Source organism: Molossus molossus, unplaced genomic scaffold, assembly GCF_014108415.1.
Source record: "Molossus molossus isolate mMolMol1 unplaced genomic scaffold, mMolMol1.p scaffold_m16_p_6, whole genome shotgun sequence".
NCBI lineage: Eukaryota > Metazoa > Chordata > Mammalia > Chiroptera > Molossidae > Molossus > Molossus molossus.
In genome coordinates, this window is record NW_023425399.1 from 118,171,967 (window position 1) to 118,187,645 (window position 15,679).

A 15,679-nucleotide genomic window follows, 5' to 3' on the forward strand; every position below is an offset into this window, starting at 1 on the left:
TTCTGTGACCCTCCCCGCTGACCTCAGCCGTCTCATCGGCAGCCTGGAGCCCAAATCTCAGCGGAGAACTCCGAGGGCTGCCAGGAGCCGCCGAGGTGCCACTGGGCACCCAAGAGCATCTCAGCAGCTCCAGGCCCCACATTTCAGCAGAGAAGGGTATTTCAGAGCAGAATTTATTTTACTTGAGGTGCTTTCAGGAAAGATCCATTGTTTGAAGAAACTTTCAACAGGAATAAATGAAGGTGGTTGGTGCTTCCTTCCCCTTCCCGGGTGGCATCTGCCCGGGCACGTGTGTGGGTGCAGCTCGTCTTCACCACGAGACTCAGCCCAGAGCTTCCGGTGCGTCTCACACTCGTGCAGCTGGACTTCGTGGCTCAAGTCAGGGCTCACACTGAGCACCTGGTGTGCTCATTTCAGTCACCTGGTTCCAGCTGCTTCTCCCAACGCTGCTGTTTTGGCTGCTTCTCCAGGGCAGACAGGAGGAGCTCCTGAGAACAGACCCCAACCACAGAGTGTTATTTATGGGCACAGGGACCCGTGTTCACTGCTTTCCTTAGAAATGCACGGGGGGTGCTCTGGGGTCAGGGGCTGGTTCCCTAAACGTAACACCAAACGCACATGCATTAAAAGAAGAAACTGGATAAACTGGATTTTGTCAAAATTGAAAACTTTGGGGTGTCCAAAGACACTATAAAGAAAATGACAAGATAACCCACAGGATAGGAGAAAACAGTGTCAAGCATACCTTGTGAGAACTTGTATTTAGCACACGTACACGCACAGCACATCTGGAAATGGCAGAGGCTGTGGATAGATATTCCTTCAAGAGATACACAGCGGCCACATGGAACACGGAGACACGGATGTCGAGGGTGTGCGGAGTCGGACCCGCACACACTGCCGGTGCGGTTCCTGAGGGTCAGAGAGCGATTCTGCTCCTGGGCATTTACCTGCCAGAAGGAACACTCTCGTCCACACACACACGTGGTCGTGGATTCTCACAGAGCGTCATTCACAACAGGCAGGAAGCGGAAGCAGCTCAAGAGTTCTTCACGAATAACGGACAGCCCTGCCGGTTTGGTTCGGCGGTTAGAGCATCGGCCCTCGGACCAAAAGGTCGCGGGTTCGGTTCCCGCCTAGGGCACGTACCTCAGTTGCAGTTCCGTCCCCAGCCCTGGGCAGGGTTGTGCAGGGGGCAACCAGTTGATATGTCTCTTTCTCTCTCCTTCCCACTCTATCTGAAGATAATGGAAAAGTATCCTCAGGTGAGGATTTAAAAAACAAACAAACAAGAATACATAGATAGCCCAGCCAGTGTTGCTCAGTGGTGAGTGTCGTCCATGCACCAAGAGGCCACTGGCTCCCAGGCAGGGCACAGGCCTGGGTCCCGGGCTCGATCTCCAGTGGAGGCTGTGCAGGAGGCAGCTGGTTGGTGTTTCTCTCTCACATCAGCGTTTCTCTCTTTTCTTCTCTCTCTAAAAAAATTCAAAATATTTTTCAAACATTTTAAACATGTCTTTTTAAAAAAGAAACATGGGTGGACAGAATGTGTCCACCCACAAGACGGGAACTATCCGGACGGGAAAGGAACTGGCACTGGTGATGCTGTGTGAGTGGCCGTCGTGCCACAAGGCGCAGTGCGTGGAGACGTCTGGAATCGGCAAGTCCGCGTGGAGACAGGGTTCGTGTTTGCTCGGCTGGCGTGAGGCGAGCATTTCCAAGTGCTCAGGCCACCTGCCTGCAGCCTCGGGCAAGTCTGATTTGGGAGCTGGCTGAGTCAGTTTGGGGGACCGGGGAGATGCCTGCGGGGGGCTCAGGATGGGGCAGCCGCCCTCGGGGCAGGAAGGGGCAGACCACTGGGGTTGGGTGATCCGGAAACCCTGTGTTTTCAGCGAAGAGCTCATCACGTTTCCGTTGTGGTTGGAGCTGCTACAGGGCCCAGTGGACTCACTGCTCTGCGGCGTATCTGCATTCAGTTTGAATCATTTCGTGAAAATGTTCATTACACTGTCTTTGAACGTGGGACCGACTGAGGAAGGCAGGACACATCCCATGCAGATCCCCACGGACTCGGGCAGCACCCCGGGGCAGTGCTGGAGAGAGACAGCAGAGCCCGCACCAGCCTCCTCGAGCGCGTTCTGACCCCACTACGCCCAGGGCAGGGTGCCCTGCAGGCCACAGTCGGAGGAGCTGGGCCAGGAGGGTGCGCGGCCCCTCTGGGAGGCTGACGTGAGCACTGCTAGGATTTGAGGGGCCAGCAGAGTAAGGAGACAGCTTGAGGCTTCAGGGCAAAGTCTTGGGAGAGAGAAAACTGCTGGGAGCCTTGAGTTCCTTTGTCAAATGCAGAGCATTTTGTTTTTCCACCCATGTGGCAAAGTTGGATAGTGTTTCCATTTCTGAAGTCGGAGAGGGAAGTCTTGTTCCGACTTGCTCTGCTCCAGTGCGCAGGCCTTCCACAGGCCTGCGTGTGTCTGCCTGTCCGCTCGGCTTGGGAAGGGGCGCGGTGTGGCCTGCCGCCCCGACGAGCTGGGACGAGCCCTGCTGAGGGCGGAGCCCAGTCTCTCGGGGGCTCACCCAGGGACCCCGCAGTGGGCTCTGCAGGCCAGGCCAGCAGCCCCTTTCCTTTCCGTTCTGCTGCTTCGAAGTCACAGCCACGTACTCACCAACTTCCTGTGGTACGTGGCCCGGATGATTCTCCCAGGTGACCGGGTGGGATGGCTCCTGGGTGCTCGTCCTGTGACCTGATGCCAAGTTTGGCTGATTAGGAAGCTCCTCCTCTCTGCACGATGCTGTGACGTCAGAGCAGGTGCGGACAATGGCAGGGCCGGCCGACAGACCGAGGGGTTCCTGAAGCCCTCTCCTGCCACGGGCGCCTCATTCGATCGGGCTGTCTGTCCGGCGCCTCAGTTTCTGCTGTGAGAATCGTGCATGTGGGTGGGTTGCCGCGCCCGCGGTCTGCAGTCCTTCCGCGCCAGGCCTGGCTGTGTGTCCCGTCTGCTGGATCCCTGCTCCGAGCTCTCCCGAGGCGCTGACCGTACCGTGACCGTCTCAGCTCTCTGGATGGCGCTTTGTCATGTCCGTTTTCATGTCACCGGACGGGCACAGCCCGGTCACTTCACAGCCCCCCCCCCCCGGGCCCTGCGATGAGCCCCCTGGCTGGCCCAGCAGCTCCCCAGTCAGAGCTGGTCGCAGCCAAGCCTGAGACACAGCCGCCCCTGCTCTTGGCCACGTTGAACGTGGAATCGCAGCCACCAGGCTGGAGGTAAGTGAGTCCAGGCAGATCCGTCTACTGGGAAGCTCACGAGCGCATCTCTCCATCGGCTGCGGCTCCCTCGGAGGCTGAATGGATCCGGGTCGCTGGACACACGGACGTGATCATTTTCACACACACGGCGAAGGTCGAATGTTAGGGCCCTGGTGTGTGGGGCCTTCTGGTGCTTGCCGTGTGGGTCCCTAAAGAAGAGAGGCGCTAGGTGTGGGCGAGGGGCTGAGCTGGACAGGCCCACGGCCCGTCTGGCTGTCACGGCCTCGGCCTCCGAGGAGCTAGCGTCACCGCGTATGGATCCACGTCGCTGCGGCTGTGAGAACAGGCTGAAATCTGCAGGTGTCTCCCCCCTTGTGTGACAATCTCTGCTGAGCACATTTAGTGGAAAATTGAAAACATTGTTTTGTTATCAAATAGTGAGCCGCCACCGAGGGGAGCAGGGTGACGTCGGAAGGGCGGTTCTGGGGTCGTGCCCTGGCAGGGAGGCTGACGTCAGCTGCGCACAACAAGTGTTGAGGTGGTTAGGTTCCCGCGCACAGGGAGTTGTGTGTGTGTTCAGTCTGACAGCTGACACCCACATTCGGTTTCATGTCTATCTGGTATAGGTAGAATATTTAATCAGTTAAGACCGATTAACACTGTTAATGTTGAAAAACTACAGTGTATAAGAATATGTGGTTCAAAGAAAAGTGTCAAAATCAAAATTGTATACAAAGCCCGGCCGGTGTGTCTCAGTGGACTGAGCGTCGTCCCGTGGACTGAGGTCCCGGTTCGATTCCCGGGCAGGGCACGTGCCCAGGTTGTGGGCTCGATCCCCAGTGTGGGGCCTGCAGGAGGCAGCCGTCGATGTTCTCTCTCATCCATGTTTCTGTCTCTCTCCCTCTCCCTTCCTCTCTCTAAAATCAATGAAGAAAGAACAAATATATATGTATTTTTAAAAGTTCTTATTAAGAAAAAGTAAGGGCTGGCTTTAATTACAGTTACTTTCTGATCTATAATTAGGCAAATATGAGAAATCACTACTGTTTCGGTGGTGGAGGGTGGGAAGAAAGGACATGGGAGACTCCTTTTCCCTGACCGGCTTCATCTCCCCGGACCGAGGGCACCAGCCAGGGCTGCCGGCCCACACTGACCATTCACCCGGCATGGCTCCCGGCCTTCCTACCAGCTTTCCGCCCTTCTCAGAAAAATCTAGTTCCAGAAGTTTCCACCAGGATGAGGAGTCCTGATGTCCCAGAGGCGGAGAGACCGCTGAGCACAGTGAAGGGGGTTTCCCGGGACGTGGGCAGCCCTCCTGCTGAGACTCACTGGCTTCACTCGGGACAGACAGGGAGCGGGCAGGCGGTGGTGGCACGGCGGTGGCACGTGGCCCCCTACCCATCAGCCTCAGGAGCCGGGCCGGGGGCCGGGCAGCGCTGCAGGTGTCCCGCCTTCTCTTCGGAAGGAAAAGTACGAGCCAAGAGCCACCGCCTGTGTGTACAGGTGCAGATGGGGACACGGTGGTGGCTGTCACTCAGGAATGAGTGGAAATGATAAACGACAGTGCTTCCCGACAACCCCTAGACGTTAGCAGTTCAACACCGTTTACGACAAGCGTGTTTTAAAAGGTGAGGTTGGCTGGGCACGTGGGTGGCAGTCAGACGGGCACACAGGCTCCTGCCACCGTCCTCCCCATGGGTCCGAGGAGGCCCAGGGCCCGATGGTGAGCTCTGCTGCGGATACAACTGCTGAGAGTAGTGAAGGGTGGACCCCAGAGAGCACTGGACCGAAGGGTCTGAGCTCTTGCCTGTTAGATCATGGAGGAAACTCCCTGAAGTTGAAGGATCTGGATTCCAGGCGGGACCAGTGGTTTGGGTCCGTGCTTAGCGTGTGGGCAGATGGAGCGCAGCCCGCAGAGCTGGGCACAGGCGCCAGAGATGGGACCCGGCCAGGACCCTGCCTCTGGCCCTTCTGGCTGCAGCACGAAGACCCAGCTGTTCGCTGCGTTGATTTTTTTCTGGTCTTTTGTTTTCCGTTTCACTGAATCACTGTTTATCCTTAGTTTCCTTCCTCTCTCTCTTGGGCTTACTTTGCCCTTTTTCTAGGTTTCCGAGGTCGGGGCCTAGGTTACTGCCTTGACCTTCCCCTGCTCGGCCCCCATGTGTCCACCTGGGCCGTGTGGTGTCTCCTCGGAGCCTCCCTTCCTGACCCACAGATGACGTCCCGGTGTGCTGGTCATTCCCGAGTGCCTGCAGGTCCCTGCGGTCTGTCTGTGCTGATGTCCAGTTCGACCTCACGGTTCACGAGCACACTTGGGGTGATCTCAGTTCGCAGGGTTTGTGGAGCTGTGCGTGGCCCCGCGTGTGGGTTCCCGGCCATGCTGCACGGCCGCGGGTGCCTGTTCCAGTGTTTCCGTGGGTCCTGTTGGCAACGGTCCTGTTGGGCTGCTGATCCTCTGCAAACTTGTTCTATGAATTGTTGAGAGGAGGGGCAGCATCTCCAACTTTTTAAAAAAATAGTTTTTCTTTATTGACTTTAGAGAGAGAGGAAGGGAAAGGGAGAGAGAGAGAAAGATCGATGAGAGAGAACATCGATGGGCCACCTCCTGCGTACCCTCCATGGGGATTTTTCCCACAACCTGGGCATGTGCCCTGACCAGGAATCGAACCGGCGACCTCTTGGTGCAGGGTTGACGCCCCACCACTGAGCCACACCGGCTGGGTGGCATCTCAGACTGTAACTGCGGGTCTGTTTCTCCTCCAGGGCTTTGCTTGTCTTTCTAGTTTGTTCATTTTGCTTGCAGTGCTCATCATGCGGCAGGTCAGAGTCTTGTCCTTGGTGCCCCTCCCTGTCCCTGTTCCCTCGGCTGCTTTGCCTGAAGTCTCATTTATCTGACGTCAGCGGAGCATCTCTTGCTTTCTTTTCATTAATGTTTGTGTGGGTCTGTCTGTCCGGTTACTATGAACTGGCCTCTATATTTCCTTTTGCTTCCTCCTTATAGCTGGTGGGAGGTGAGTTCCCGCGGACCCAAGGCAGGATGCCCGACCCTCACTGTTCACATCAAGTCCAGAACATGCTCTTTCTCACAGTGTTCTCCAAACAGTTTCATTTAAAATTAAGTCTGTGTCTCTCTCCCGCTCGCTTCATGGTTTCCGCAGGACAGACGTTCTGTAGGTCATCGCTGTGTCACGCGGGTCACAGGGCCTGACACCCGCAGGAGCTGGTGGGCAGGTGCTGAGCACGGCTGTGTGCTGGCCAGGAGCACACACTGCCAGGCGTCAGCACTGGGAGCCGAGTGAACCGAAGCACAGACGGCCACACGTGTGCCGGTGACTGTGTCATGAGTCCTCTTGCCCTGTGATGTCTTTGATACATTGTTAACAAAGTGTGGTGTTTGGGTTCCACGTTTTTTATAATTTTCCATTTTTGTGTTATTGATTTCTAACTTAACTGCACATGTATTTACCTTTATTGAGATCTTTATTTCCTGAGTCAGCTTTAAGTTCCTGTCTAGTGTCCTTTCATTTTATCTACAGGACTCCCTTGAACATTTATTAATTTTTCAAATGGATTTTTAGAGAGAGAGGAAGGGAGAGGGAGAAAGAGAGAAATATCGATGTGAGAGTATAAAATTGATCGACTGCCTCCTGCTGGGGATTGAGGCTGCAACCCAGACATGTGCCCTGACTGGGAATCCACCAGGCGACCCCCAGGTGCCCGGACGGCACCACGCCAGCCGGGCCTCACCGGCCAGGGCTCCCTGAGCGCTTCTTGCCGGGCCGGAGCTCAGTCTCCTCAGCCTTCGTTTATCTGGCAACATCTTGATCTCTCACTCAGTTTTGATGGATATGAGATTCTTGGTTAACAGTCTTTTTCTTTTAGCACGTAGACTGTATCTGCCCCTGAAGATAATCTTCCTGGTGTGGATGACTCTCTTCCCTCTTGCTGCTTGTAAGGTTACTTTAAAAAAAATTTTTGATTATAATTTGTCTTGGTTTGGGTTTCTTTGACTTCATGTTAATTAGATTTCATTGAGATTCTTAGATATTTATATTCATGCATTTCATCAAATTTGGGGAGTTTCTGGCATTATTTCTCCAAGTATTTTCTCCACCTCTTTCTTGGAACTCATATGATGTACATAATCGTTTTGTTAACCAGAAATTAAAGGCCTTTCAAAATGAGAAGCAAAGTGTTTATCTGAGATCAATAAGAATAGCTAGCTGTTCAGGAAGCACTAATTTCAAGCAGAAGCCCAAATAGTGTTCCGTTTAGGAGACAAAGGCGTATTCCTGAGAATGGAAGGGGAACAATTATACGTAGAAGGCATTTCTATCGGAGCAGATAACATAACATAGTGATGCCAATTCTAAATAATGTTTTCAATTTTCAGTCTGATAGTCCTCAATCTAGTGCTCATAATAACTGTTTTCTTGTTATCTTTGCAAACGGTGTTTTGGGGGCTAAAGGTTTCTTAAGTGCTGTGCAGGGTTATTTTTTCCTGTGTTAACAGGCAGAGACCTGAGGGTGAGAAGTTGGGGGCAGACCCGGGGGCAGCTGCGGCTGGGCTGTGAGGGTTCCTTCTCCGCTGTGGACAGCGCCTCTGGTGTCCCTTGGGTTCCTGAGGCTGTGCATTCGTTCACTTCTGTATTTTCTCCTTTGTTTTCTCAGCAACAGTAATTTACATGTTCCTATCTTAAGTTCATCGATTCCTTCTTTTTCTTGTTCAGAGTGTCTTTGAAGACCCCTAGTGAATTTTCATTTCAGATATTGTGTCTTTCAGCTTCATATTTTCTTTTTTTTAAAATCCTCACCTCAGGATATTTTTTTCTATTTTTCATCAGATAGAGTGGGAGGGAGGGAGGAAGGAAGTGGGGGGGGGGAGAGAGAGAAAGAGAAACATCATTGTGAGAGACGCACACTGACTGCCCCCCCCCCCCCCGACCCTGACCAGAGTCTGGACTGAACCTCAACCCAGGTACTCTGGTCTGTGCTCCTGACCAGAATCGAACCTGAGACTCTGGTCTGTGGCCAACACTAACCACTGAGAAAAACCGCGACAGCCAGCTTCAGATTTTCTATTTGATTTCCTCTTACGTTTTCTTTTTTATCACTTAGTGTTACTTCTGCTTTGTCCCCACATTGCTTTCTTGTCCTGTCTTTTCAGAGACAAGTTCTGAGTTTCTTTTGTGGGGGTTGATTGGGGGGTTGAAGGGGATACACCGTCCTGTTGCTTCGACTATCTTGTGTTTATTTTGATTTTTGCATATAAGAAATGTTTGTATTGAACACTGGACGTTTGGATCTAATTACTTAACTCTGGAAATCAGATTCTACCCCTTCCCCATGGTTTGCTGTTTTTCTATCATTTTTTTAAAAAGTTTTGGAGGCTCCTTGGTCTCTAGGACCAGCCTGAGGGGAACCGTAGTGTGTCCTCGGTCTTTTCTGAGCCATTGCCTGGGGATGTGTTGTCACTTTCTAGTTTTCCTCGATGTGCAGTTGTTTTTTTCTGCCTCCTATATGCACCCCAACCAGGGACGGAACCTGCAGCCTGGGTATGAGCCCTGACCGGGAATCACCCGTCTGCCTTCGGACGCTGGACCACGCCCTTACCAACCAGGCCCCCTGCCAGGGCTGTAGTTGTTTCAGCCTGGTCTTCAGTGTCTGCCTCCCCAGCAGCCCCCTTTAAATCCCCCAGAAGTCATTGGAGCTGGTGGGGGAGGGGCCTGCTCCCTGCCCGGGGGGAGGGGGCGCAGCACTGACTGTCCTCCTGGTTGCTCATCCAGTTAAGCAGAGGCAGCACCACCCCGGGCCCTTGGAGCACAGGCTTTGCGCCCACAGTCTGTGTGCGCGCGGCCTGCGGGGCACCAGGTGGGGTGCGCGCTCCTGTGCTAGCGGAGGGGGCTTATCAGAGTGACCGTCGTTACTGCCCAGCCCTTCTTCTGGAGGCTGCAGACCTTCAGTACAGACCCCAGAGTTCCCAGTGGTGACATCAGACAGATTAGCCCCCGCAGTTGTCCTGCTTTGGAGAAATACCTGGTGCTTCCTCGTCACCATCGTCCCAGGGTCCAGACAGGTGCTCCTCACCCTTCCGCCGATCGTCAGTTCTCTTTATTGCCTCGTCACTGCCTCGTAGCCTTCCCATCATTTATCAGTTGCGTGGGTCAGTTTGGAGACTTGCAGTTAGTTGTGGGGAGGCTGCTGCCTGGTAAACACTCTGGGCAGCGCAGCCGATGCAGGGTGGCGGCGCGCTGTCGTCCTGGGGCTGCGGGGCGCTTCCCACAACGGGCCCTGCGAGGAGACGACCTGCCAGCTCCACCCTCAGGCGCTGGTGTGAGACTTGTGTGGGGTTAGTGGTGCCCCCTCCTCCGACCTCCCCCGGGGCCCCTGGCGAGTCGGAGAAGCGGCCGAAAGGTGAGCAGCAGGAAGCCGAGCGTATGGGGCGCAGTCCGGCTGCCGGCGTCGCTGTGTGTCCTCTGCCCTGACTGTCGCCTCTTCTCTTCCAGAGGAGGCGGAGCACGGCCTGGCCACCGGCTCGCTGTCGCGGCGCAGGAAGGCGCTGGCGCTGCGCGAGGAGGGGCCCAGGCGCCGCGCGCACCTGCACATCGGGCTCCCGCACGACTTCCGCCCCGTGTCCTCCATCATCGACGTGGACATCCTGCCCGAGACGCACCGGCGCGTGAGGCTGTACCGGCACGGCTGCCAGAAGCCGCTGGGCTTCTACATCCGCGACGGCACGAGCGTGCGGGTGGCGCCCCAGGGCCTGGAGAAGGTGCCGGGCATCTTCATCTCGCGCATGGTGCCCGGCGGCCTGGCCGAGAGCACCGGGCTGCTGGCCGTGGACGACGAGGTGCTGGAGGTGAACGGCATCGAGGTGGCGGGGAAGACGCTGGACCAGGTCACGGACATGATGATCGCCAACAGCCACAATCTCATCGTCACGGTCAAGCCGGCCAACCAGCGGAACAACGTGCTGCGTGGCGGCCGCGCGTCCGGCAGCTCCGGCCGCTCCTCGGACAGCACGGCCAGCCGCCACAGCCTGCAGGCCCACGCCCCGCACAGCCTGCACCCCGACGACATGGAGAGCGACGAGGAGCCCGACGTCGTGCTCGAGGGTGTCCTGGAGTCCCGGCTGGTCCCGCGGCCAACGCCTGGCAGCCTCGCCCGGGTCAATGGCGCGGGCCTGGCGTCCGGACTGCATGGCCCGGGGCGCGAGGGCAGCGTCCTCAGGCTGCTCAGCTCGCTGCGGTCCGACCCCCGCCACAGCCTGGCGCTGCCTCCCGGCGGGGTGGAGGAGCACGGCCCGGCCGTCACCCTGTAGCGCGGGCACCGCCCCGTAGCGCCCCCTCCTGCCCGAGCGCCCTGGTCACAGTCCGGCCGCCAGGACCGGCCCCTCCACTTTCAAGTCTGTGCTCTCGTTTTAAAATAAGACAGTAATTGTGTATGTCACCCCTCCTTCTGTGTTTTTATTTATCCCTTCCTTTTCTTCCACAGACCTACTCTGTTTCAACTTGTGGACGAAAAATAAAAATCCTGTCTGTTTTTGTAAATTTCTCCACCAACGGAAAGTGCACACACTAGTGCACCAGGCTGGAAGCCGGTCCAGGGCCTTTGTCAAGTGTTTTCTGACCAAGGGTAGAAAATACTTCATTTTTAAATTTTAAAAATACTTTATTTTTTTAAAACGAAGCTTTAAATTTATTTTTTAAAGGGACAAATTCATGTTTTTAACTTAAGCCATTCAAACACACCTACTTGTTGGCACCGTGTCCTCCGTGCATCGCGCGTGTGGTTCTGGTGGGCTGGGCACTGAAGGTGTATGTAAGAAGGTGGACACTGGTTTTTGAGAACAGATGCACACACGCCTATGATAGGTATGACTGCAGAAGACACATTTCAAATGGTCATTGTTTATAGTCCCATTTCAAATAGCCAAACGGGTGCTGAACTCCCAGACATCACTGGGAAGAGTTCTCCGAAGGTGGGTTGTCTGGACATGGGATTGCCCCCAGGCTGGCCGGGAAGCAGCCAGCTCTGCTCAGTGATACCATTTGTGATCGAAAGACAGTATTTACTCAGAGATTTAAAAAACAAAACAAAACAAAACAAATAAGAAAAAACAGTGTTTTTCATGGCTTCATTGATTCTGAGCCCAATTTTTGAAATGTTTCCACAGAAATGATGGGCAGCCCCACTACACCTCCAGAGAGGGCTTTGAAAGCTCACAGACATTTGGACATATAAGTCTGTTATCTTCATTTTTAAATAACAAGTCATTTGAAACAATGATTTTTAACAGATTAAATTCATTGTCACTTCCCTTTGATCTTCTGGCAGTATTTTCATATTTAGTAATTCTGAATGTTTATTCATGTTTATAACAGTGAAATTTTATATGAAGGGTATATTCTGTTTGAATCCAAAGTTGAAGAGAAAAATATTAGTTATATTTTGAGAACTAAACTTTGACCAAATAAAGCTTTTGTGTAAATATAGGTAAAAATATTTTTTTAGGTGGCCCTTCAATGTAGCTTCTTCTGTGGCCCAGCACCCCCTGCTGGTCAGTGGCATAACTGTTCAGACTTCATGGATGTCAGGCTGATAACGGAAAACTGTATCTCATTGTTTTCATTTTTCCTGAATTTGTTAATTGAAAAGCAAATTATTTTTCTTCTGTGCAGAAAGTATTTATTGTTCAGAAATAGATTTTAATGAGTGATTGTTCCCTGCACCTATGTTTGATTTTTTCATTCGAATGTCAGTTTCTCTCTCCATTTCCCACCCCCCCCCCCCCCACAGGGAAGACCAAAGACACTCCCCCTTTGAGGCCCTAGTGAGAGTGCACACGTTTTAGAATTATGAGCTCAGTGAGCTGCACGAGCATCTGGCTGGTGCCCCAGCATTCGGAAATCTTGTTTTACTATGACGAGTACTAGAGAATCAGTGCTCTAATGCTTACATAGTGCCACCAAGGAGAAGTTCTTTTACTAAGTTATTGTTGGTTCAAGAGTATCTTGTTGAATAACTGGGTGTGTTATCAAGAAAGAAAATTATATTTCTTACCGTGTTTTAAGTTGTTAAGCAAATGTGAATAATTTTTTTAAAGGAAAAAAAAGAGGCTTTACTCAGATTTGTATGCTATTCAGAATTTTTAGGAGTTACGAACTGCTTGTCATCACTTCGTGAGTGTATTTTTCTACTCAGGTCTATACTTCTGCCATTTTCCTAAAGAAGCAAACAATATTGTATTACATGTTAAAGTTTTCTTGGTTTTATATATCAAAGAATAAAAACATTTTCTTTGCTTTTACTGGTATTCTTCAGTTGTGTTATAAATAATAAGAATCAGAGACAAAAGACAAACTTTTAGCGCAGGTGGGATGCCCGGAATACTTACCATGTGCCTGTCATGGGAAATATGTATATTAATCCTCACCTGAGGGTATGTTTTTATTTTTTTATTTTTATTTTTAAAATTAATTATTTTATTCTTGTTACAGATGTTTCTCCTTTTCCCTCCACAGACACCCTCCTCCCCATTCTACCCCCCCCCCCCGCCAAGCACTGTTGTCTATGTCCATTGGTTACACATACATGCATATAAGTTCTTTGGTTTATCTCATCCCTCCCCTCATCCCCCCTCCGCTGAGGTTTGTCAGTATAAACCATGCTCCTTTCTATGTCTCTGGGTCTGTTTTGTTCATCAGCTTTTTCTGTTCATTATATTCCACAAATAAGTGAGATGATGTGGTATTTGTCTTTCTCTGATTGGCTTATTTCACTTAGCATAATACTCTCCAGGTCCCTCCATGTCATCTCAAAGAATAAGAGATCTCTCTTTCTTACAGCTTCATAGTGTTCCATTGTGTACATGTACTACAGCTTTTTTTTTGTTTTTTTTTGTTTTTTTTTCATTTATCTTCAGAGCGGGAGGGAGAGAGGGAGGAAGAGAGAGAGAAACATTGATGTGAGAAAGACACGTCAACTGGTTGCCACCCACATGACCACAAGTGGGGCTGGGGAAAAACTGCAACCAAGGTACGTGCCCTTAGTGCGAACCGAACCTGGGCCTCTCTAGTCCTAAGGCTGACGCTCTAACCGCTGAGCCAAACCGGCCAGGGCTGTACTACAGCTTTTTTATCCACTCATCTATTGATGGGACTTGGGCTGTTTCCAGACCTGAGCTATTGTAAATAGTGCTACTATGAACATGGGGGTACATATATTCTTTCTGATTGGTGTTTTAGGCTCCTTAGGGTATATTCCTAGAAGTGTGATCACTGGGTCAAATGGCAGTTCCATTTTTAATGTTTTGAAGAAACACCATATTGTTTTCCACAGTGGCTGCACCAGTCTGCATTCCCACCAGCAGTGTACTAGAGTCCCCTTTTCTCCACACCCTCGCCAACACTTGTTGATTGATGCTTTGTTGATGGCAGCCATTCTGGCAGGTGCGAGGTGATACCTCATAGTCGTTTTAATTTGCATCTCTCTGATGATTAGTGACATTGAGCGAAAATTTCTTCATATGTCTCTTGGCCATTTGTATGTCCTGTTTGGAGAGGTGTCTATTTAGGTCCTCTGCCCAGTTCTTAATTGGGTTCTTTGTCTACCTTTTGTTGAGTTGTTTAGGTACTCTATATTTTGGAAATTAGCCCTTTATCTGATGTATCATTGCCAATTACACTCTCCCATATAGTGGGTTCTCTTTTCATTTTGATGGTTGTTTCTTTTGCTGTGAAGAAGCTTTTTAGTTTGATGTAGTCCCATGTATTAATTTTTTCTTTTGTTTCTCTTGCCTTAGGTGTTTTATCAGTGAAAATTGTGCTGTGTGTGATGTCTGAAATTTTGTTGCCTACATTTTCTTCTAGGTTTTTATGGATTCACGAGTCAAATTTAAGTCTTCTATCCATTTTGAGTTTATTCTTGTGTATGGTGTAAGTTTGTGGTCTAATTTCATTTTTTTGCATGTAGCTGTCCAATTTTCCCAACACCATTTATTAAAGAGACTGTCTTTACTCCATTGTATGCTCTTGCCACCTTTGTCAAATATTATTTGAGCATAATGTCTTGGGTCCATTTCCAGGTTCTCTGTTCTGTTCCATTGATTTATATATGCCTGATTTGTGCCAGAACCAGGCTGTTTTGATTACAGTGTCTTTGTAGCATACCCTGATATCCGGTATTGTGATCCCTTCTCCTTTGTCCTTCTTTTTCAAGATTGCTGTGGCTATTCGGGGTCTTTTTTGGTTCCATATAAACTTTTGAAGTTTTTGTTCTAGTTCTGTGAAATATGTCATTGGTATGTTAATGGGGATTGCATTGAATCTATAGAATGGTTTGGATAGGATACAGTTTTTTGTTTGTTTGTTTGTTTGTTTGTTTGTTTTTGGTGGTACATGCCCCTAGCGGGAACTGAACCCGGAACTCTCTGGTCCGCAGACGGACGCTCAACCGCTGAGCCAAACTGGCCAGGGCTTTTTTTGTTTTGTTTTTTGTTTTAGGATACAGTTTTAATGATAATTCTTCCAATGCATGAACAAGGTATATGATTCCGCTTTTTCATATCTTCCTCTATTTTTTTTTTTCAATGTCTTGTAGTTTTCTGCAAGTAAGTCCTTTACTTCTTTGGTTTATTCCTAGTTATCTATAATTTTTCCACAATGGTAAATGAGATTGTTTTTTTAGTTTCTCTTTCTGTGAGTTCATTATTGGTGTATAAGAATGCCGTCGACTTCTTGACATTAATTCTGTATCCTGCTACCTTGCCAAATTTGTTCATTAAATCTAGTAGATTTTTGATGGAGTATTTAGGGTTTTCTATGTATAACATCACGTCAACTGCAAACAGTCAGCCCTCGTTTATTGCAGTTAATCAGTTTCAGACTCTACTGTGATAAATGAATTTCCGTGAAGTAGGACTCTTTATATACAGTCGTCTCTCGCCACTTCATGCTTCGACTTTCACAGCTTCACTTTATCACATTTTTTTCAAATATCGTATAGTGAAGCCCTTTTTATTCTTTCTTCTTGTCTAATTGCTGTGGCCAAGACTCCCAGTACTATGTTAAATAAGAGTGGTGAGAGTGGGCATCCCTGTCTTGTTCCCGTTATTAAGGGACATTCTTTTAGTTTTTGCCCATTGAGTATGATGTTGAGGGTAGGTTTTTATATATGGCCTTTATTATGTCAAGATATCCCTCTATTTCTACATTACTGAGCATTTTTATTAGAACTGGGTGCTGGATTTTGTCAAATGCTTTTTCAGCGTCTATTGATATAATCATATGGTTTTTATCTTTTATTTTGTTCCTGTGTATCACATTTATTGATTTGTGAAAATTGTACCAGCCTTGCATCCCTGGAATGAATTCCACTTGGTCATGGTGAATAATTTTTTTGATGTATTGCTGGATCCGATTTGCTAGTATTTTG

General features: G+C 50.1%; 1 protein-coding gene across 1 annotated transcript in view; it reads left to right on the plus strand.

The window, feature by feature from the left end:
- The window catches only part of PARD6G (par-6 family cell polarity regulator gamma), a 55,345-nt gene extending 44,001 nt beyond the window's left edge, over positions 1-11,344 (plus strand). The window contains exon 3 of the mRNA XM_036245185.1: positions 9,751-11,344. Within this exon, the coding sequence (XP_036101078.1) occupies positions 9,751-10,565 (815 nt within the window). The 3' untranslated portion in view covers positions 10,566-11,344. The remainder of the gene's footprint in view (positions 1-9,750) is intronic.
- The last annotated feature ends 4,335 nt before the right edge of the window (positions 11,345-15,679 follow it).